General features: G+C 39.0%; 3 protein-coding genes across 6 annotated transcripts in view; all 3 read left to right on the top strand.

The window, feature by feature from the left end:
* The window catches only part of LOC129727275 (dual specificity protein phosphatase 3), a 150,013-nt gene that overhangs the window by 69,732 nt on the left and 55,463 nt on the right, over positions 1-24,818 (top strand). Inside the window, exon 1 of one of the 4 annotated variants that reach the window (XM_055684945.1) lies at positions 20,441-20,918. The exons of 2 other annotated variants lie outside the window; for them this stretch is intronic. In XM_055684945.1, coding sequence (XP_055540920.1) covers positions 20,901-20,918 — 18 coding nt within the window. In that variant the 5' untranslated portion in view covers positions 20,441-20,900. Of the gene's footprint in view, positions 1-20,440; positions 20,919-24,818 lie in introns of those variants that run through there. One more of the 4 variants, XM_055684947.1, reaches the window with a different exon arrangement.
* On the top strand, positions 57-919 carry LOC129727276 (fibronectin-binding protein A-like). Its single transcript, XM_055684951.1, has 2 exons — positions 57-157; positions 221-919. Exons 1-2 carry the CDS (start codon positions 151-153, stop codon positions 841-843), a joined length of 630 nt encoding a protein of 209 aa, XP_055540926.1. The 5' UTR covers positions 57-150; the 3' UTR covers positions 844-919.
* LOC129727277 (probable endochitinase) lies at positions 1,861-2,765 on the top strand. The gene is made up of 2 exons (XM_055684952.1): positions 1,861-2,053; positions 2,113-2,765. The coding sequence occupies exons 1-2, from the start codon at positions 2,047-2,049 to the stop codon at positions 2,733-2,735; spliced, it is 630 nt and encodes a 209-aa protein (XP_055540927.1). The 5' UTR covers positions 1,861-2,046; the 3' UTR covers positions 2,736-2,765.

Here is a 24,818-nt window from a genome sequence, read left to right as displayed (position 1 = left end):
GCTTAAACCTCTACCAATCGGACGGACTGAAATCATGATTGATAAGAATAGAACCACCCAATAAAAATGATTAACCACAACCATTGCTAGTTCAGTACGAATTTTAATTTCGATTAGGTTATAACCTGAGTCAAATAGAGGCAGGATAAAATGAAAGGTAAGTGGTTTGATCTTAGCTTTAAAGGTACGAAATTATAATTCTATGTATTTTAAATTACAGCAATCTGGATGTTAACAATTTTGATAATTGCCACTCTGGCAGAAGATAATAATCCCTGTATAGGAAACGTAGGAGTTCGAAGATTTCCTGATCCGACCGACTGTACCCGATTCTTCCTCTGCATCGGAGAAGACTCATTTCCATCGCAATGTGGAGTGCATTTAATTTTCGATGTGATCACAGAAAACTGCAATGAAGAATCGGTTTCCGTGTGTATTAAAGATATTGCAACTCCTCCAACGCCTTCGGTACCAGGCGACACAACAGCAACTACAGATGATGGAATAACTGGAGTTCCAGAAGCACCCACTCCCGAAGCACCAACAACGCTTGTCCCTGAAGCACCTACGCCTGAAGCACCTACGCCTGAAGCACCTACGCCTGAAGCACCTACGCCAGAACCATCTACTCCAGCACCTCAAACAACCACGTTAGCACCACCCGTCGTAGAACCACACTGCCCTCTGGATCAAGTGTTTTACGCCCCTCACCCGGACTGCAGTAAGTTCTTCCGCTGTGTCTTCGGGACACTTTTTGTGCTCGAGTGCCCTCCGAACCAGCACTGGAACCAGGCACAAGGATTCTGTGACCACCCGTTCAATGTACAGTGTCCATCCGGGTGAGCCCCATCCGACTCGGAACGAGTTAGACTTAAGCTCTCTACCTGTGCCTATTCTCAATAAATCAACTGAAACAATACTCTTTTTGTTATCTAATCAAAAAATTACCCAATGATAATGGTCATTCTCGCTGCCGTTTATCGCTGTTTTTGCTATGTGGCTTGAGATTTTATCTTAATGATGACTAGTCAGAGCAAAACCGACTGACCGAACTTTCCGGATGGAGGAAAAGTTTCGAGAGATGAAAGCGATTGTATCTTCTGTGTACAAAATAGCACAAAATAGAAGTTTCATAACTAGTAGAGAGAGAACACTCTGTCATAAAACCTTCATGAATATTCGGTTTAGTGTGATGAATAATGGGCGTTCGTTCGCTGTTGGTAGCTTTCACAATCAGGCAAATATTGAGACTGAGAAAGAAAAAAATCAGTAATGATGCCTATGACAACCCCCTGCGAAAACCCGTCATCCAATCCCCCAGCCAAGGGAGAGGAATTAATGGAAGACTGTTTATTTTTTTCCTCACGCTTCCCGCTTGATCCGAGTTGACTGCTGATAAGGGTGAAATCGACACGATGACAACAACGAACTTAGAGGCGCACAAACACACACACACACCCAATGGAGACCGCAGAATCCTGCCGCCGTTTGCAGAAATTGCGCTTCCCATTGAGGTTTTCGGGTTATTGAATAAGATTCTCATTCGCTAGTGGAACCGCAGTGCTGTGTATTGTAATACAAGCGAGAAACTATCCTCATTCTGCTGTCTCATTCAATCGTGATTGCGCTTTGGAACCGTCGCCTTCCCACAGAGCCTCCATCCATCCGGTGGCGCCGAAGGCCATTCAGCAGGATGTCGTTAGCAAATGAAGCGAAGAAATCCGTTGATGGCTTTCCGTTGCTGTCTCATGGATTTAAACTTGAGTGAATGGGTGGATCAGAGCCGGGCTTTTCAATTAGTATACCAAGGTCTAGCTAATAAAACGAAGCAATTTGTAAGAGATAAAGCTTCTGACGGTCTGCTAGTAAAAAGCTCCAGATAATGTTTATCGAAGCGGATGTTACGTGTGTAATTTTTATCAGCAGAAGTTGAGTGGACGCGGTTCGAGCAATGACACCCGTGGACGAAATTGTTTAGTTACTTTATTCATACCGCTTATACATGGCGTAATATTTTATTTTGCTGAGCGATTTTAATGCATTAACATGATCAGTGAGTTTTTTCTTTTTCTCTAAAAGCGCTTTTTTCACGTAATAATAAAAAAATTACAGAGACCTCAACTCTGCTATGGATCTTGTTATTAACATTGGCAACCGCAACTCGAACGTTGAATAATCCCTGCAACAACATCATCGAGTTCACACTAGTACCTGACTCAACCGACTGCGAATGGTACTTTCAGTGCATAAATGAATTGGCATTCCACGCACAGTGCGCCGCAGGATTAACTTTCGACATTCTCACAAATAACTGCAATCGACCGGAAGTGTCCGTTTGCATTCTAAACCTTCCAACGCCACCCACACCACCGGTTTCGGATCTACCTTCGACGACCTCCGGCACTACACCGAAAACGTCCACGACTATCAGAACTTCTTTACCGCAGACAACCACAACTACAAGGGATGCGACATCGGAGGAAACTACAAATGAAGATATTTCCACGACCGATGACGTGGAAAGCACAGAAAGCACAACAACTGATCCAACACCGTTTTGTCCGGACGATCAGCTATTCTACGCGCCCCATCCCGACTGCAACCGCTACTTCCGGTGTATTTACGGCTATCTGTATGAGCTGGAATGTCCTCCAGAACAGTATTGGAATCAGGAAAAGGAACAGTGTGATCTTATGGAAAATGTGCCGTGCGAGACAGAATACGAAAAAATGTAATATTTCATCCACTTTTACAATAAATTACAGCTGAGACGAAACTCTATTTTCCATTTCTTTTCTGTGTTTTGAATTGTATGAGAAAGCGTTTCCCATTTCTCATTTTGTTTCCTTTTCATGTTTCTATTTTCTCTCACTGGTTCTCAGACAGAACAATATCAAAATGAAACATAATAATGTAAATGCTGATCAGATAAATGCAGTCTGAATAAAACACAAAATGGACCTTAGTATGACATCATGGAGATAGCAATTTTCCCAACCAAAGATAAGAGAGTATCGCCTGCGCTTCCCGGACACCCTCAGCATGATATTATCTGCAATGACGAAAAATTGAAATACACCATGATAAAAAATCTTGTCCTGATTAAAATGAACATACGGGTTTTACACCGTTAGTGATGCGTTTTCGTCGAGGAGGGTGTGTTTAAAATAATTTCGCAATAGGAGAGTCTAGACAGTTGCAGTATACTGCTCATAATGACAAGTGGGTTCGGTAAAGTTGCTTGAATTTTGACAGTGCCTAATTATTGTTTGTTTCGTACAGCAAACTGGAAACGCCTTTACATTGCGGTGTCACTGCTAGTACTACTACTCACCTGCAACGTCCAGGCAGCCGCAGACAATCCATGTGCGAACAACGTAGGAACGAACCATGTTCCAAACCCGGACGATTGTTCCGCGTACTACATTTGCATTGAAAAGTATGGCTTCGCAATGCAGTGCGTTGAAGGATTGATTTTCGACGTGATCACCAACGCGTGCAACCGGGAAGAGGATTCCTTGTGCGTTAAGGATTTACAGACTCCGCCGACGGCGGCCCCAGCTGTACATTAAATTCATACTGAATTTCTTGATTATAAATCAATAAATGATACTGAACATCTTTTGAGACGGCGTGATTTTCCAATCGTCTCGAATATCTTCTGTTCGATTGTTTATTTTGACGGCGCACAACGCAAACATTTTCCATCTGCTCTTTTCACTTGGCAATCGGTCATATTTCAGTATTGATAGTGACTCATGCTGGCAGCATGTCCCGTGTAAAATTGAACGCTCAAAATAAACTCATTTGCTTCTCGCCATAACAACGGCGCTCACTGCACGTACGCAGCACCCAAACAACCAGAGCAGAATGAGTACCAATGTCAGCCACGACAACATACATGCGTCCGGTGCTGGGTGTCACTCACTGCCACCATGGCCTATATCGTGATGGGAAGGGGGTAAATTTCCCATTTTCTTAAGTCTCTAAATGTGTTGCTCTCGTAGGGTTTGCTAATAGGATTGCGAAATTTTGTTTCAAGTTTTGAAAGTAGAATAAATAAGTGCTACTGCGAACGGTTTGCCACCGGGTGTGAATAATGCCTCGCTTGGTTGTGGTGTGATGAGCAGAGCTTTGAAAAATCCTTTTCTAAAAAAACGCTTGAACGTTTTCTCGTTCAGTTACATGCTTTCCTTTTTGCGCGATCCTTCGCTCATTTTCAACTTGTATCTGTAGCATGTTCAATTTCAAAGAACGGTTTAAAGCAGAGCGAATGTGGAACGAGCTGCGGGCAACGTTTGCTTCCGCAAAAGGACCGCCGCTTTGTCTTTCATGTCCGTCATAAAATCGTCTGCCGGCATTCACATACCACTTTTCGTTTGCGTTCATGATCGACCGAAAAAACAATCAATCAGTCTTCAACATTCACGAATATGCAACGGGCTGCGTGCGTTGTTTCCGCAAAAGGAGCACGGCCTCGGTATTCAAGGCCGTTCGGGAAACTTTGTACAATGTTCTGTCTGCATTACCATTCCGTTTTTCGTTTATGTTCATGATCGACCGAAAAAACAGTCAAACAGTCTAAAGCATTCTTACGTTTGAGGCGTAGCGAGAGAATTCCGAAATGATGCTTAGCATTCGCATTGTTGTCAAAATTACGATTTGTGGTTGGAATAAGTTTTAAATATATATATTTTAAATAAATAGCTCGCAACGTTTGTATCCGTTGTTTTTTCATAGAGTGAAAGTAGTACATGATACATGGCCGTCGTATCCAAATTCAATTACGTTTTAATACAAAATTCCAATTCTTTTGATCGCCTCGTTTTGTTGCATGCTCTGCACTGCATTAGTGCAGTTGAATCTATGAAATTCAATAATCAAAGTAAATTGATTAACAGCATTTAAAGAAAAATCAACCACTCGTGCTCGCAACAACACAAATAGGTAGGTATATACCGTAAAACGGGGTAACATTGATCAGTTTTTTCACTTTTTCGTGAGTACGCTGGGGTCTTTTTTTGGCGGGTTTTTTATGTGTTTTTTTATACGCGATTTTTACATAACGCGGATTATTTTTACGCAGTTTTTTGACATAACGCGGATTACACTGTGCTACAAATGAAAAAAAAAAAATGCAAGAACTTCTGAAGTGACCTAGTGTAGGTTATAGGTCTTGTTGAGTGTAACATACTATTTATCACATATAGGTAAAATTTGAAAAAAAATATAAATCATCTTATTCTATTATTTATCTTATTTATTTTAAAACTATTCATCACATATACTGCCGCTCATGGCAAGTCCGTCCCAATTGCATTTTTATCAATCTTGAGTTTATTTATGGAATCACTTCCTTTTTATATCTACTTTCGATAAAACAAATATTTTTGAATACTTCGTTCTGAGGAACTATGAAAAAAATAGCAAGTCGGTTTGTCCCATAGCAAAAGTGATCGCAAGTCGGACCCATTGAAAAAATCTTCACAATTTAACCCCACAGCCAATAATGATTATGAAAAATGTGATATTTACCACAACTTATGGTCTTCAGGTTTGAAATTGGATGTACCAAGTGATATTCGATAGGAGGTTTGATTGAATTTTACGCGTTCTACATCGTGTGGCTCTAGCTTATAGTACAATGTTTTCTTCAAGACAAAGTTTCCACCAGTAGCTTCTTTCAGCTGTTGTTCGTTGACAGTGAACGCTTTAGGTGTGTCACTGTATTGTTAGTTAAAGCATTCTTTAGTAAATACTACTTTTCGTATTTTATCCGTATTTTATGTAAAGACGTGGTTAGGAATTGTTCAATGATTGTCGTGAATTTCGTTTCGAATAATTTGTCAGTCATATCAAATACTTCGGTACGCTACTTAGCTGTTTTTTAACGGAGCAAACATTTTCCTAAGCTATAGGTGTTCTTTCATATTTGCTTCCACTGCTACGTGGAAGCTGTCCGCCGTCACGAACGTGTGACCGCTCTCAGGAAAATTGAGAACAAGTTCCTACACCTAAACTGATTTTGAATTTATCAGTAGTATCAAATGTAAAAACAAAATCTAATTTTATTTTTAGCGGCGCAGTTGGTACATTGTGTTATGCTCTTCACAGAAAAACTTGTTTAATGAAGCGCGAGAGAAGATCATTTATGAATTGACCAGCGATGGATTCATTTCAAACGCAAGCTATAGCACCGCCATCGATTTGCAGTAGTTTGTTATTCATCACCGGTCGAAGCTGGCTATGGGACTGACTTGCTATCATTCTGGCTACGTACCGTAAAAGTAATCGCATGTGAGTCCCAGCTTATGATTTTCGACAAATTTTGATCAAATTTCGGTGTTTATGCAAGTTTTATGATGCAAAAGTGTTAGATTGTCATTGCAGTACTAAATTCTGTTGATAGTCTTGATTGAAAAAGCATTTGAGTGCAAAATTTCACCTAAAGCGTTACGATTTTCAATTAATGTTTTCTCGTCAGCACCAAAACGCAAATGGGACGGACTTGCTATGAGCGGCAGTATAGGTAAACTCTTTAAACATGTTTATATTTTTCAAAGTTTCTATTTTTCGCCTATCCCAAACAGCCAAAATATAAAAAATTGGTTTAAAAATAACCGAATTAAACATGAAAATGTAAGCTAAGGTAAAAAGCAGGGTTTTGACCTTAACTTATAATTTTTGGGGTTTTTTGAAAAACTTAAAGTAAGCGCGCAAGTAACACATGACTTAAATTATAACCTGTTATATACTGATAGTTTAGTTATTTAAATTAAGCATGTAAAAATAACAAATGTACTAACACCAATCGATGCGAGAGACTTCTCGCTCTCGATAAATGATAGCATGAAAAGACCGAATATAAGAGCTTTCTGATTTGAGCCATGAACGAGTACGTACGGAGACAATTGAGGAGATTAAATCTAAAGATAGTTTTTAATAACTGATTGAAGAAGACCCGACTTATACTAAGTAAAAGCCTATATTGGCTGATAAATTAGATCAATGATCTAATATAACCCACACTAAGTCACATCAAAAGTTCTTGCATTTTTTTTATCATTTGTAGCTCCGTGAAATAATTGTGCGATAGAAGTCAAAAATACTGGTTTTCTAAAAATATATATATTAACTCAAATAACTCAATATGTTTTATTGATATTAGTAAAAACCTGTATATATTTTGAAATCTCTATTTATCCCCTTTCTAAAACTGCTTAAATATTAAAAATCGGTTGATAAATGACTGAGTTAAAAAATATTATATGCGCTGAGGTGCAAAAAACCGTATTTTGACCCTAACTTCAGATTTTGAGGGTGTTTGTAAAATTTCTAGTATAAGCGAATGTTATACTCAACAAGACCTACAACCTACACTAGGTCACTTCAGAAGTTCTAAATCGCTGTAGCACAGTGACGATTATTTTTACGCGAAATAAGTTCAGTATAAGTAAATCCATTAAAGTAAAAATCAATCAATGGTTCATGACAATAAGATATTCTGTTTTATTAATCTAAATAATGCATATTTTTATTATTTGCTGTTATTATCAAAAATAGGCAATTTCCGTTGATTCGGGAAGAAGAAACAAAAACACATTGATAATTTAACAACGATACAAGTCAGGGTCGTTGTGATTTACTTCCGTTTAAGAAACGAAAACTTGAACATGTAGCAAAATTATTATAAAAAAGTTATTGTCATGTTCTTCAATGAATTTTCATTTTAGAAGCACTAAAAACTTATTTTGTGTGTTTCGTTACCATTTTTATATCATCTTTCAAGTTTATATTTACTTACGTGCCATTATTTTTAATCGGATCTTAATATTGAATGGAGTTTTTTAACCAATTTTTTCAGAATTACGCGGTTTTTTATACGCGGATTTTTCAACGCGGTACAACCAACCGCGTAAAAAAAGACCCCTGTGTATTTATATATTTTACAACTGAAAATACAGTTTTCATATTTTTAGTACCAGTATTGGCATCCTTAGAACTCGAGAAGTTAGTTTTTAAAGCCCTTCGAATATCTTGAACATTAAAACATTTGTTTTTCGTCGTTGTTTCCTTATTTGGGGTAGCTTTGATCGATGTCAATTTTGAATTGTTTTGAACTAAAAATGTTAGATATTGCTTTGTTAACATGTTTGGAGACGCTTTCCGGATTGACACCACGTTCTCCTTGACTGCTCTCATTGCGGAGGATAGTCCTGTCCTTGCACCTAGCCGCGGCCTACTGCGAGTCATTTTTATGCCATATGTAATTTCACCTTTCGATGATGAAAAACGTAAACGTTGTAAGTCAGCAATCGTTGTAAAATGTTTGTGTTCAGAAAACGTTTGTTGATTATATATGCAAGGCCTTTCCAACAACGGAAGTATCAATAGGCCAACTCTAGCCTCTTACGTTCTATGTTCTAGCCAAGACAACATTCGGCGTAGACCAGGATGATGTCTGGTTAGAGCATAACACTGGACTTTCTCAACGTATATAAATTAATTAATTATAAATGTAATAAATTACCATAATTTTTTTTCTAGTTGATTGAGAATTTGATAACGGATTTGGAAAACATGTCAATGAATACGAAATGTTTAATATTCGACTAGTATAAAGTGCTTTTTTGGCACTTACTGAGAGTAAGAAATATAACGATCAAATTGATTTTAAAATTTGGTTATCAAAACAATAAAAAATTTCAAACAATGCAATATTGTTCAGATCTCGAATGACACAAGACTAAGATGTTTTACTCAAATTTAGCAAAAGTAATCACGGGGCAGTTTTATTTCAACTATTCATGAGAAGGGTAAAACTGATCAATGTTACCCCGCTGATCAATGATACCCCGTTTTACGGTACAAAATATTGATTAGAAAATATGATTTCTTTTACACCTTCACGAAAGACTGTGAGGCTAAAAACATACTGGCGCGGCCTGCGCTGCGTAGGCGGTTCGCCTTACCGTGAGTGAATGTACAGCCTTAAGTATACCTTTACATTAATCTGCGGTTGGGCGAGCCGCTTTCGCAGCGCAGGACACGCTACAACCACAGTCGAGTCACAAAAAAAAATCCAAAGGCCATCCACCTCTGATGAAAAGCACACAATTAGGAAATAGCAAATCACATGTGTTAATTGCCGCGCAAGCGACCGAAAGTTATTACATTCTTAACTTCCCGCCTTCGGTGCCGTCTTCGCTGGCCCGCAACTCAGCGAAGCTGTAGAAATGGTACCAACTGCCCTATTCACTTTGTACCTTGAACGTATACATAATGAAAGATTGAACGAAATAAACGAGCGCTGCCATAGCGAATGACCGCCACCTAGGAACTGAAGAAATGTTCAATTCCACACTCCGGGCGATCGCTGTACTATGCCGAGCAGACAAGTTGACTGCGGAAAGCGATCGCATTCGTGTTTTAACAGTCAACTTGCGATCCTTCACAAAGCACTGGTGATGAGTAGGTTTTCTCTATCAAGTAAAGAAATTATGATTGTTATTTTGAAGGTGGATAAAACCTAGTTCTGTTCTATGACGAGAAAGAAGAAAAGCAAAAATATATGGAGATTGAACCAATGATACCTTTTATTTCTACCAATGTGTCATTGATAGAGTTTCCCAGTTTCCCAATCGAAACCGATCAGAGTTGCAAAAAAAAAGCCTTGATAATAATGAATAATTGATACATACCATTTCATTGTTCAATGCTCTTCAACCGCTGATTGTGCCCAGTACGAGTTGTCAGTTGACAACTCAAAATCGATTGTTTTGAGAAAAAAATATTTACAAATTATCGTCGAATTTTTTTTTTTTTTGAATCAACTAATGATTCCGTGGGGAAAGTAAAATACGAAGTGCCCTGCCAGTCGTTGCCATTCAGGGTGAGACAGGTCTCGTCGTCCATAACCACCGCCACGCCGTGATTTGCCGGGAAAATCGGCTTGCCCATCTTATTCAAGTGCTGTCACTGCGTCATTGCCTGATATGTATGTTCACGTTCGCCAGGTACCAGATACCAGGCGCATGCAGCGATGTAGCCACTCCCTCGGTCTTCCACTCCAGCATCCTTTGGAGCTTCTTGTCGCTCAGGGTTGTCGGCCGTCCGAAATCGGGTTTTCTTTCCATGCTCTGATTGTTGTCCAATATTGCCAAGATGTTGTGTTGTCCACGAACTGCCGCACGATGTCTTTCTTCGACGCGATGGGGTACCGTTCTTTGAACGCGCATACTTCTAAACGGAGTAGCTTCATTGTTTTCGCCGTCACGGTTAGAGCTCGACTGATAAAGCTGTCAAATTTTTTCTGCTGACTTATGAGTTAATAAGATCGATGCGGCATGCTTAGTGTCGTCAGTGCGTTTGAAGGGAAACCCATGAAAAATCGGCAATTTTTGTCCATTTTTTACCGCAAAAGTTAGTAATTCTATTTCGCTACTGTTTACTGGAGTTTCATTCTACATCCTGGTGGTTAAATTATTTACCGATGTGGTGGCTCGTGTAGTATAAAAAATTTTCCTTTAGACTGGGTTGCTCGTCGCCAATTTTTAGACGTGTCGACACTCGAAAATCTGCTTCAACCTGGTCAAGCCATTTTGCACGTTGGACCACTCTGTTTCTGATGCCGGTGGAGATTTCGAAGAGAACCGATTTTACTGCACTGCATCGTCCGGCATCCTCGCGACATGTTTGGCCTTTCGTAGGCTCCCGACCTTCATCAGATGCACAATGAGAATCTCTTTTCACGGTTTTAACTTCACAAAAAAGAACTACTGGTCTAATTAGGGCTTTGTATATCGTCAGTGGAATTGAACAACATTCCAAAAATGCGTGGGGATACTGTCTGAGTCGATTTCAGAGTATGTCTATATACGACCGCCAATTAAAGAGGTATAAAAACTCCTCAGAGACAGAATGAAATTGGATTTTAGTCTATGCCAGATGATACAGATGCACCATGTACGAGTTGGATTGTGCCGTGTCAATTAAACAATTTAATAAAAAAGAGAAAACTATAGTGAAAATTTCCTGAGGAATTTGGGAATCCCAGGATCCCAGGAATCAATATTTCTAATCCCGGGATGCAGTAACACCGGGAAAAAGTATTTCCCGGCAAGATGTTCATGGGATTATATTTGCTACTGCGAAGCATATGAGTTGGCTACCTTCTCTAAAAATCGTACCACTAAATTTCGATGTCCGCTCGTTGGATTGTACTCTCAAGAGCAATGTTGCATTCCCTCCCACAATTCTCTGCTGGCTTCGAAGAGATTAGAGAGTGTCCCCGACACGGACACGTAGCACATCACTCGTTCCAAGGAAGCTTTGAGAAGTCGTGTTAGTTCAGCCGAAATCCGAAAACCTGCTGTCGTGCATTATTTGCCACAGCTGGTCTCGATCGACTGTATCATATGCTGCCTTGAAGCCTACGAAGAGAGTGAGAGAGTGAATGTTTGATTTGTAATAGCACGTGCTTACGTGAATCCCGCTTGACAGTGACCCACGAATTTTCAAGCTAGAGAAAGTAGACGAAGGAGCAGAATTTGGGATAGAACTTTGTAGGTGATGTTGATCAACGTTATGCCACGGTAGTTGCTGCATCGTACCCGATCGCCCCTTTCATAAATGGGACATACAACTCCTTCCACCAATACCTCCGGTAGTCATTCTTCCTCCCAAATCCGTGTAATGTCGTTGCAAGTGCATATTTACCATGTTTATAATGCTTTACTGGCAGTCTGTCCTTGCCTGTGGTATTATTCCTTAGTGACCCAATATCACATTCGATCTCCAGGATATAGAGAACTGGGACCCTGATACCGTTAATGCTCTTCGAAGAACCTGTTGACCACCTCGCCCTCGCTTGTGATCAGGTTTTTCTCCACGTCTCTACACATACCGATGTGTAGCCTGAAACCTACTGACTTTCCAACAATGGCCTATTCTACGGTAGAGTAGGTTCTATTGCTGATATTGCAGGGTAGGCTAGATACCGGGTAATCAAGGTTTTCGCGTATTGAGAACAAAAAACCGAGAACCTTCACATTTGCAGAATATTGAGAAGAGGTTATGTTTCCATTTAATTCTACTACCAAAAGATCGAATACTTTCTTATACCGTCCACAAATACGTATTTCGGTTGCTACATACAACCATCATCAGAGTTAAATGGAAATATAACCTATTCTCAATATTCAATTCCATTCTACTAAGACGCTCAAGAAAAAAATTATTCCACTTCTCCTACTTATTTCGTGTATTTGTGGCATGCGAGTGTGTATTTACTTAATAACAGTGTGGCGTGTAGTGTCTACTCACTATAATTTGTTGCTTCTCGTTGCTGATGCAGGCAGGAGTCCTCTCGACTGCGCAACCAGAGGTCGTACCGGTACAAGGCGGCCAGCGGATGACAGGATAGTGGGAACCGAGCGAGAATCTTGGACTCCCTCGTTGAAGCAATCGGCCCGACCGTGGCTGCTGGCAATGGCCAGAACTAACGGTTAGAACATATTATCCGAAAATGTCGATGATCCTTTACTGGTTAGGCGCGGAACCATTCTAGGTTTGCGGGTCGAACCGTGTAATTCTCCTGTAGCTGCGGGCCAATCTACAAGGGGGGGGGGGAGGAATCCAATCTTTGGTCTAACCCACTGAAGAGTGCACGGACGCCTGGCGTATATAAAAAAGCTCTCGTGTTTGCAAGTCTGCTCTCTTTTATAGCTTCAAAAAGAACGGCAATTTTCTTTAATAATTTTGCGTTTTATTAGAATCTTCATTTTGAAGCAGTTTGCGCCATGTCCATACTCACTGACCAAACAGCAATTCGTATCGTCTTAGCAGTAGTTGCCCCTAACTAGTGTGACAATGTTCTGTATTATTGTTTTTATAACTACGTTATTAAAAATAAGGCCAACGTCAACAAGCTTTTACGGGAAAGGTTTACCACAGTTCGTCCCCTTAATGCTAGAACTAGATAACTCGAAAATTGACGTTTTAGGAAAAACGAGTTTGAAAATTTGACGTATTCTGGTGATGATGATTCAAATGCAATTATTAAAGGTTCAGATTTTATGAAACGCATCCATATCGTTTCAGGCCCGTTATAGCAACGTAAAAATCAACAAAAAACCGAGTTATTTAGTTTTACTACAAAATAAGCCTGTTTTTAGTTGAGATATCTAGTTTTTTAATTGATGAAAAACACTTTTTCTTGTAATCGTGTTTCAACGAGTTTTGGATATGTTATAGAGCTCAACGCGATAAATATGATGGCATACTAGTAATCTAGTTCTAGCATTAAGGGGACGAGTTGTTCCAGTTCTCCACGATCTCTAATCTTTCTGTTCTGTTCTCTGGCGTTTCTATGTTCTATGCGGACAATGGGCGATCGATTCTCAACGCATCCTACAAAGTGCTCTCCCAAATCATCATCAACCCAGCCGTGTCTCTATCTTTCGCCGCTAGCACGAGGGTTTGTGGTTGTGGGAAGTTATCAAGCCGGTTTTGTGGATGCCCATCGCCCAATCGACAATGAACCAAATCGCAAACGTTGCGGCAGATCCTCCAAAAGTGTCGCGAATACCAACCACCTATTTATCGATTTTAAGACGATACTATCGACCGTGTAGAGCTATGGAATGTTATGGACTTCCCTGTGAAACTAACAAGACAGACCAGGATATACAGTGTTGTGTGAAGATATCACTGTGCCCGTTTGAAACACGCAAGGGACCGAACACAAAGCCTCCTGTTCCTGTGTTTCTGCCTCCTGAAGGTGTTTTGAACCACGTGCGTGTGCGGCCTTCAACATGCGGGGCACAATAAATAAATCAATAAATCCATCCAGTTCATCTGAAAGGACCAGGTGTCCAGGCGATTGCTTTACAGTGAAGCAGAGAAGCATGTGTTGGATTGAAGGTAAATACGTCGAAGACCAAGTATCTGCTAGCGCATGAGTAGAGATGAGTTCGAGGTGGTTGGCGAAACTCGGATGTTTGTTTTGATCATTTGAGTAACGAGTCAGACACCAACTGCAGCAGAGACGCAGCAGCAGACCGGAAGTCATGCCTACTACGGACTCCACAAGACACAAGTTAAGGTCCAGCAAACAAGCAAGTGGTCATAAGACCAGTTGTCCGAGTAGGGGCACGAGACTTATATGTTAACGCAACCAAACAAACTCATAGAAATACATACTCTCTCACCTAGTAGATTCACTCCTACGTTGCTATAAAAACAATTACATATCGTATATCATATTAAGCTGCTGTTAGTTTCCCTTCACCTTGTTTCTTCATCCACCGTTGTCCGCTGATGTCAATATGCATCAATTTTGACGTGGGACACGTCTTTGTTTACTATATTGGTTTACTTTGTTTACTATTCTGTAAAATTGGAAATGAAACGGGCAAATGTTGCGTCAGATTTCAAACGCTAATAACAGCATAACCACATGATGGATAACAATAACCAATATGTTGTTGGATAGATAAAATGTATAACAATTTTGTAATGTGTTAATTATCACTCTAATTTCATTGCTAAGCGGTAAAATTGATAATAATTTCAATAACAAATTTACGCGAATAATGAACCAATTACATGCGAGCATTCCTAGCACAGACGACGTGAATGGACACCATCCGTTCCCTGTGATATTCCCTGTATCAATTTCGAAATAAAAATTGACAGAGTTTCTCCGTCCCAATAGGTCAATTTATTTTTGCTTCCATGAGCTTAGACTAATATGATGTCTCGAAGGTAAAAGTTTTCCTAAAAGTTTGAAACAATACCCATCCTTGAACAATCTCTAAACCTGCGTGTTAGGTACTGTAGAACCTAATAAAAACTGATGTCTTGAAAGAAAACATGCCAGTAAAAGCAACAGTACCAGTGGAGTATAGAACCGCAGGTCTCTCGTCGTCTATGATTGCATTGGTACTCTTCTATTCGTACTGCAGCAGTACTATTCGTATTGCAGTGGTACACTTTTGTTCGTACATTTCTATTCGTATGCAATTGAAGAAAAAATACAATGCTGCTGTTGATGGTGATTGAAAGTTTATTTCATAAATATGATTGCCATGAATTACTCAACAAGAATTGTAAATTTCTGCAACGGATATTTTTTTAATTTTATCTTCGATATTCACTAAATAATCGTGACCGGATAGTATCGAAAGAGTAAATTCCTAAATATATACATTTATAGAAGAGTAAGAACCTGCGAATGCTTGTGATATTTTAGTTTATTTAGTAAGATTCGTACAGAATCTCTTTTCATATTTCAAAATTGTTAGATGATATATTATTATTCTAAGCTTTACCATAATAAACGTATATTTCCTGTCTTCGTAATACAGCGAATGTAGTTGCAGGCAAATGAAAAAATTGTCAAGCAAAAAATAAAAATGTAATTGTGGATTTCTACCATTTTTTGCTGGAACTTGTTAGGAATTTTGTTCAAAATATTTTCTTATGTTTTCCAATTGATGAACCTTTGTAAGGGCTTCCATATTATTTTGAAAGTAATATCCATACTATAGATTTGATTTAGTTAGAGTTGAATAAGGCAAAACCATTCATTATGATAACGTAAGCATTATTGGATTTGGATTATTGGACGCACACTTAATGCAGTTTTTACTTCTGCTGCTTTATCGGTAGTCAAGTGATGGAATCTGCTTATGTTGCACCGTAATGTGAATCATATATACCTACTTGTGTTCGGATTCAAAAACATAATCCGTGGAGAGGCCTACAAATTCAGTCCAGTCCAGTCTATTTTCAATTCAATTCAAAATTATGTAACATAACAAGTACAATTTGAGAGCTTTGTGACCTTCATGGACGTAAATTTATAACCTGAGCTTTACGTCGATGAAAGCTTCGTTTAAATGACTGATTTCATTATTTCTAATAGGAATTTAGAAACTTGTTGCCATGGTCACGTGTGCAGCACCACTAATACTGTGGCGGGATTCGTGTGTGGGGTATTGCATAGGTTTATATGTTTCTTTTATAAAAATTACCAGCTGGCAGTGTTCTATTGAGCATTTGCTCTAGCCATTCCTATGCATTTTACTGTGTTCAAGTGCGCGAGATTGAGAACTTTTCACATGTGTTGTTGCAAACAGCAACCGCTTACTGGATGTGTGGACTGTGGTAACGTCTGCAATACGCAAACTACACAAGTGCGTGTAGAGATTTCTGTCAGGTTTCGGGCATTTGGTTTCATTTCATTTTATGATTTTCCTAGCTTTTGAAAAATAAACTTGAAAAATTATGGAATTGGGCAAATATTGTAATATATTAACATTTTTCAATTGATATTGTTTAAATCTTGGAAGTAGACATAGCACGAGTTCATGTCTATTATATTCAGATTTTGATTGGTTTGGCCTTTTGTAAGTAAATTCTGTTTGTACTTTGTTTAATATGCATATTTGCATTTTCTTCAAATTTTATGCTTTGAACGCATGGAATTCTGCCAGTTTATATATTCAATAGGTGTATTAGGTTACTCATCTATAAATAGACTTGCTAAGGCGATATATAGGAATTGCATATTTTTATAATACAAACCACGCACTCGTGTACGTGGACCCAACAGTACCTTTACTGTTGGTTTAAGTCGGTTTCAAATCGTTGAGTTTTACACACTTTTGAAATTTACTTGGCAAACCATACATTCGTGCGCGGCTCCAACATTATTTGTTGGTTTAACTCGGTTCCATTTTTTAAAGTATAATAACTTTTGTATTTCTGTCAAGCAAACCACAGACTCTTTTATGGGTGGTTATTGTTAATGTGTGGGTTAAATCGAATACGCGTCGTGTGGTATAATATGTTGCATTACACTGGGTTATACCGCACATAGTGCGTGGCTCCCATAGCATTTTATATTTAGTTTAAATCGGTCTCAAATCAGATAGTCTTTTAACAACATACAACCAGTATACGGGAAACATCGTTAGTCGATCTGCTAGGCATAGAATCAAATGTCCCGGTGACATAATATTTGGAGACTCCGCGTTGACACCATCGCATTTCCTACAGATAGATTATCAAGGCGTCATAGGTTTCGGTGTCAGGTCACTTTACGAGAAAGCGATATGAGTGGCGAAGCGTTAAATATCAATACAATCTTCGTAGCTTTCGTAACAGTTGTTTAAAATAAATCAATGGGAGCTACGCTTCGACTTCATAAGAAAGTATCCGGGGATTTGAATATGCTCAAATTTAGTTATAGGTCCGGTATTCTAGCGTGTGCTTTTTTGCGGTATTACATCATTAAACAAAATGATTTCGGATCACGTTATGATTTTCGCCGTGAATATAATGAACTCGTAGGCGCAATATTTGTTATGATAAACCCGCACACCGAGCTAAGCGCATCGTTTACCAAAACGAAACCTGCTGCAAACCCTGCCCCCAACATTCCAGTTTCTCCAACATCCCAGTGATTTCTCGTGGAAGTGCAGAGGTGTTCTTGGCTTCCAATGAAGCGAGTATCACGTCAACATATTCCTATACACACTCCTTCTTTGACCTGCATTCGGATGCGGCCGGCGCTGGTATTGCCTTATATAAAGATTAAGGTCACCAGTTTTTACACATTGAGGATGCATGTTAGTCCCAAGCATCATCCGTTGGTTCTATGTGTAATTACAGCTGATCTGGCAATAACGGAGTAGCAACCGCGGGCGGTCAATCATGCTCTCATGCTCATGCTCACCAGTAAAGAGGTTTCATTCGATATCAAATCTAGATGCATAATTTGGAAACTGAATGAAAAAAAAATGAAGTTTTTCTTGACTTTTTCACTAGGTTCCGAGAAAAGCAAGTTTTCTGTAGAGGAAATAGCACCCCGAAAATCGCCAAGTATTTTCCAAGAAAAATATTTTTTCTTTCATCAGGTAAATCTATTTGTCACTTTTGTCATCGTGCCCTCGAGTCTGTATTTCACTTGAGTGATAATCTGAATTTTCAATAAATCTATCATGTCTAACCCAAGTTCTTGCAGTTTTGATGATTTTGACGGTATTTTTCAAAAAAAAAAGTTCTTCAAGGAACGTTTTACCCCAAATGGCGTATCTTCTGGTAAAGTAGGTAGTCCTGCTAAGGTAGAGTGATTATCCAAATTTTCAGCAAAATTTATTAAGTCCAGCAGGAAATATAGTAATTTCAGTGATTTTGACGGTTTTTTGAAAAAAAAAAACCCGATTTGACACACTTGGCTTATATATGACATTTAGGCTCTTGAGTTGCTCTACAAAACTATTCAGATATTTTTTCTAGCGATACTGAGAAGAGTAGGATGACCCTGAAAATTGATAATTTTCAGAAGAAAAATGCATTTTTTTTTCGTCATGTTACCACTTTGCCATATATTGTGACCATGCATTTTGAAGTACTCTTAGAGTAGAATAATACCACAATCTTTCAGAAAAATTTATCAATTCTAGCAGGAGATTTCAAGGGCCGTTTTACCCCACTTATTCTCAATGAAAATATTGAAATTTTGCAAAACTGCCCAACTTGAATAGACAATCAAACGCTGAAAATTTCAGCTCAGTCGGAGAGCATCAAAACAACGTCCCTCAGAGAGGTGGTTGCGGTTCTTGGGAACTGGCTCTTAATACTTGACTCATTGGACGTTTTTGTAAGCATAGGAGTTATTGTTTTATTTAATCGCTCTGCTTGCTCAATTTACTTCTAGTGTTCTACATACTGTTTTGACATGTTCAATGTAATGATTCTAAATAAAATCACTAAACTATTTAAAGGTGAAACAAGTGCCTCCATCAGTAATGATTCTCTCTGGTCTGCTATAGAAAAAATATAATAATTCATAAGATATTTGATTACTTCTTCTGAATTATTTTAACGGGGAGAAATTGCACAAATTTTGTAAAAGCGTCAACAGTAACCAATATGTATCTAAATCTATTTGAAGAAGGTATGTGTATTATGGTTCATAGTGATCCAAATGAGTTGTTTTAAATGGTTCTTTTCTTTTATCAATAATTTTGAGGAAACCTTCTTCCAACTAATAAGCCGGACTAAAAAAATTCAAGTTAGGCAATTTTGGATATATTTTTGTATACATTAACATTTTATTTCATTTGTTCCAATATGCCCTCAATTGTCGTTACAGATTCTGAGCACATTACTTATCATTAAACAATACTCAATTTAATTGTATAATATGGGGAAAATCTGTTGTTCCCATTCCATTTTAATTTTTTTCGTCTTGTTCTTGAGCGATTATTATATTCTCTTCAATTTGGTTATCATTTATCACATACATTATAACATTTCTATTACAGTTTTCACTTATTTCTTCTGAATTTTATTGTTTGTTTTATCTGAATTGTTTATTGTTATCAAATTTCAATTCCGTACGACTAAGTGCATGAACAAGTCTAGAGATTTTTCATCCTTCCCTTTATTTTAAGTCAAAGTTATCGATTTCTCCAAAAAATATCTACTAATTTTAGCATTGATTTCTTTCTTGGAGAGTGTTTGCACCAGAGCGAGCATTGCAATCTGTGAAAATCGAATTTTTACATAACGTGAACTACAGCCAAAGTTTCTAATTCAATGTTGTTTGAAACTATTTCTATCATCTTAGGAATATTGTAGCTTTCTTTCAGATAATATTTACTCACGAACTACTGAAAATGGTTCATATACCGATTTTGATTCTATGGTAGTACGGCACACAAATGATGCTTGGAGCAAGCGATGTTTAGGAAAATTTGTTCAGGTTTTTCCTGGTGATTAGAGACCAAAATTTAGATTTTTTTTTATTTATGACAGGTATGATGAAAAGCAGTCAGAATTTATATTTTAAAATGCTAAAAAAAAAAGAATTATAAGTTTCCATTAAACTCTACTAGAAATTGAGGAATTTTTAGTAGAGTTTAATGGAAACTCATAATTCTTTTTTCTGAATTCTTATATCATTCTACTAAGACGCTCAACAGAATATTTTCAAATTTTAAAAATGCTGTTAAAATACTTGCTTCAAGAGTCGAGCTGAAGCAAAACCATAGCATAAAGTTTTTAATTTAAAACTAATTATTTTTGTTCATAAAGCAAGGGAATATTATGAAAATATACTATGAAAATTTAGAACAAATTTCTAGAAGATCCATAATTGGCGAAATTGATAGTCCATTCTGACCGCCCAGCATCGTCCCACAGTGCGAGAATCACCAAAACTCATAAAACGTTCCCAGCTAAGTGGAAAATGAAAAACTACTCACCATTTTCCCAATCACTCAAACCACTCACTGCCGTCTGTCATTTGCTCGTCCATCCATTCTATCCGTTCAGCTTTATAGTAAATAAAGGTCAGCTTGTGGAAAATTCACTGCGTTTGTTAAGCACCAGGCCCTCTTCCTCTTTACAACCGCCCTACGATGCATGCTGTTGATCCATCATTTCCGACCCTTCCCTCTCAAGAATCGAACCAACGCCGTGGGGGCGGAGGTTCCAGTATGTGGGATTGCAAAGTTTTCGTGTGTTATTTTCCCGTGGCAATTTCAGTGTCTCAGCAGCGGTGGATGGGAAGAGCGTGAGCGCGCGTTCAGTCGATTGCCAGAAGTGCTTCCCATCGGAGCAGTATTTTAAAGTCGAACAACGACGCTCGTGCGAGGTTTTAAGCGTGTGCAAATTGCGATCTGGTGATTTTAGTCTCGAGTCGGTCAAACAGGTGGAAAAATTGTGTGTGTACAGCTTGTGTTTATGTGGGCCACGACGAGTGGCAAAAGTGTCACCCTACCAGCGACGGTGAAGGTTTTTGGGTGACTATTACTGTTGTGTGTTGGTGCTCCAGCTCCAGAAATACACGGGTGTTCGCGTTAGCATAACCCTAGCTTGGCAACATGTCTTGGAGATACGCGGTAGGTTCCATTGCAATTTAATTTTTTTTTTTTCGTTTCAAGGTTAAAATGGCATTTATACAGCTTTTCTTTTTATTGAACTCGTTCGCGAATCACTGTAATTCAGTTTATTAGTTTGACTTGGATACAAGATGTTTTATATTATTATTTACGAATTCAATGCTAGACTCTATAGGCAAGGGCAGAAATGGAGACGCAGCATCACTTACCTCCATGGGTGGCCAATCTAGTGGCAAATACAGCGCCATCACTTGAGTCACGTTTTCGATCAAATGCTCAATCATTCAATCTGCATTCGCTTATCACGGCTCGCATCGGCTAGCGTAGGTACGATCATAGGCCCAATGTGGGCGGGTCTGCTGTTGCAGTATGATGCTCTGCTCACCCGTTTTGACTATTATTCACGCTTGATTTGGTGCGGGTTGGCTCTAATAAACGTCACTGACAAGCGCTTGTTTGGGCATTCCGGCCCCGGTGGCGACGGTGGCGTCGTTGTTGATATGGCATCGCTCGACGGCAGTGGGTGTAATCAATTGCGGAATGCCGGTGCGCGTGCAGCCTCTTTTGGCAAAAGGTCAACGCGATTAATTCCGTTGCAACTTCCGAGGGTGAATAATTGGTTTTTACAGTCGCCCTTATTTCTGCACTTAAAAGAGCATTTTCTGCACCGGAATGTAACCTCAACGAATGCACTGCTTCGAAGCTTTCGGTCTGACACGCAAGGTTGCGTTTTTTTTTGTGTGGAATAAGGATAATAACTTAAGAAAATAATTTCGTTGTTGAAGTACGTGACTCTTTAGCTTACGAAATATTTTGTCTTCCAAATAAACCAATTTAGTCTGCTTGGATTATTTTACAATTTTTTATTGGTTTTATTATAAAAAATAGACCTACGCAACCTTATTTTAGTCGAGGAGGAGAAGAAAACTACGGAGTCGATAAAACAAATGGGACAGCGAAACCATTTCTACCTTGACAAAACGATTTATATTAAGAACGTGCTCAAGAAAGCCAGTTAGGGAAAAATCACCCCGAATAACAATAGCCCATAAATTTCCAGATTAAATGTAAAATTTTTAATCTGAACGACGACAAATCATCGAAGCTCCACTTTAAATCGATTATTCTTTTTCAATGCCATATTGCAACAAACCAAATCTTCCGGTGATTGTCTTAGTGTGCAACTGAATTGATTCGGGACTACCCCGCATCACGTGTCTGTCAGTGTGTTCCCTCGTAGGGCCCAATTTATACCGCTGCCGAATGGCACGTGCGTGTGGTTTGTGCATAAATCAAACGGTCGGTTAAGCGCACTAACCAGGCAACCAGATGATGTCAAGCTATAAAGTGTTAGAGTTGGGAAATAGGAATCGAAACTAGAACGCGACGGCTGGCTGCATCAGGCTAAATATAAAACCTGCCTTCGGGGGCGCTACATTTGTTTATATTTGGCTAGCGACATGCGACATGCTAGCGATTCGATACATATAGCCTCTGTTTGCAAACGTTTCAAATAGTTGATGTTTGCTGGTTGATAAAATTGGATTTCTACCATCGAAAAAAAAACATTCCAAACAATTCTGTTCTGCTTCCTGGGGGGAGATAAAAATATAACTTGACGAGATGCATTTTCTGCGTGTTTCTTCAATGCAAAGTGACCATGAAAACGCATCAAAACGGGACAAACAGGGGCTGTTCCACCAACGAAGGGGTAAACAGATTTGTTGTTATGTTAATTCGAATTGAAATTAGATACTGTTTACGAACACGCGCTTGGCGGGATGCAAAAATAAACCAACCAACAAAGGCGATAGCGCTTTGATCTGTGGCACCTGACCGTTCAACGCAGTTGAAAGGAATTCTAATTTCCTGATTTTTTGTTTTTTTTTTTTTTTGATGACATGAAAACGGTGTTGGTTCACTAGATCAAATGAATTTAAGGTGAAACGATTTGTGAAACAATTTCCGTTCGTCACAACTGGTGCCTTCTGTTGACGATTGCACTACCGGAGGAATTTTGGCAGCTATCATTTCCATTCCTACGGTTGAGAGAGCTAATTGTAAATTGTAATTGCATTTGTAAGTATTCTGTCGGTCTTTGTTGACTAATTGCGACCAACGTCACCCTTTCTGTGGGCTCTAGCTAAAAATAAATGGCGGGAATGGTATGTACGGTTGCATTGCAATTGATTATTCACTTTTCCGTGGGACTATCAAATGATTTTGCACGCGTTTTAGCAACAATGTTGAGTAATGCTCAAAATTTGACTGATTGATTAATCAGAGTTGCTCTGTAAGTCTGTAGAAATGTAATTTTAAACGACCCTTCGCGATAAAAGTCATTTCAATATAAACATTTCTCGATTGTATTTTTGTTTTTTTTTCTGGCGAGAAGCGCTGCAACTTGTTTCTAGTAGACTCGAAGGAATGTGTAAAATATAACCGCCTCCACCTGAGCGAGAGGATAAAAATAGGTCGTTTCTTGCGTGCGCCCGTCACACTATTCTTTTCGAAATATCTTGTAACACGATGCCACTGACCGAAAAATTGCCATATTGGCGCGCGGTCAGCCATCGACAGGTTATCACCGATAGCCGTAATACTGGTGCGCAGGCAAGGGGGTAATAGAGAATAATTGTAATCTATAATTGAAATTTAATAAAACTTGTGGTGTACCAGATCTTGCTCGGGATTCTTATCAACTTTGGGCCATTTCATCTAATATGAATACCACAGTATTTTTGTACAACATAATTTTGCTCAGCAATTTTCAGCGAAAAAATATCTCGATAACGAACTCTATGGCTACAGGCTAACGCATACCTTTTTAGTTAGCTGAAATAGAAGGGATTACTGCAGTGTTGTTTCGATTTTATCACAGTCAAAAAAAAAAGTACCGTGAATTGACGAAACCTTAAATTTGATGAAATGATAAAAATCAGCTTTTGGCGTATGACTACGTCTTCCCGCACTATATCGCGGTACTTTCTGAGAAAACTAAAACTAAGGTGTGACGTCGGAATGAATTATTTATATGTAAGCCCATGATAGATTACAACAGTCAATATGTCGTTGAATTGATAAAATGATGACAATTTTGTTATTTTTTTTTTTTTGTTCTAATATATGCCTGAAGGGGTACTGAGATGCCACTGCGACATTCTTGCTGATTGTCTTTTGTGGCAGGCCCCGGTTGCTGTGCACAGGTAACGGATTGCTCGTACTCATTGATGGAGTAGAGCTGTTTTGTTGTAAACCTGTACCCCAATTAGGTACATCATAGTTGATGAAACTAATTACCTGCTTGGGATTAGAACTCCACACTTGGTATGGAGTTAAAAGGTAACTCCCTAAGAAGTTGTACCTAGAGGAAGCAAGAGCTTCGCAAGAGCAAAGCAAATGCTCTGAACTCTCTGGTTCAGATTTGCAGAATCGGCAGGTGTCGTTCAACACTACACCGATTTTCTTTAAATGATAAAAAGCGGGACAGTGTCCGGTAAGGAGTCCCGTAATTATCCGTAGGTCACTACGATTTAGACTAAGTAGCTTTCTGGCGGTTCCAGGGTTCGGATAGATAAACTGTTTAGCTTGTCTACAACCCTGTGCCTGTTGCCATTGGGATACTATTTCTAGTCTTTCCCAAGTTAGTAGTTCGCTTTCGATAGCGGAAATGGACGTACCCAGAAACGGCTCGGGGCCAATAAACCGCTGATCTGATCCCTGTCTTGCTAGGTAGTCAGCGTGTTCATTACCCTCGACTCCGCAGTGTCCGGGCACCCAAAACAGAAAAACTGAATTCTGTCGGGAAAGATCCCGTAGAGTTTCAATGCATTCCCAAACAAGTTTGGAAGCGCATTTGACGGACTTAAGTGCTAGTAGTGCTGCTTGACTGTCCGAGAA

Source organism: Wyeomyia smithii, chromosome 3 (genome assembly GCF_029784165.1).
Source record: "Wyeomyia smithii strain HCP4-BCI-WySm-NY-G18 chromosome 3, ASM2978416v1, whole genome shotgun sequence".
In the NCBI taxonomy this organism is placed as follows: domain Eukaryota; kingdom Metazoa; phylum Arthropoda; class Insecta; order Diptera; family Culicidae; genus Wyeomyia; species Wyeomyia smithii.
The sequence above is the reverse complement of the archived record's forward strand: the minus strand, read 5'-3'. Positions and strand labels throughout refer to the sequence as shown.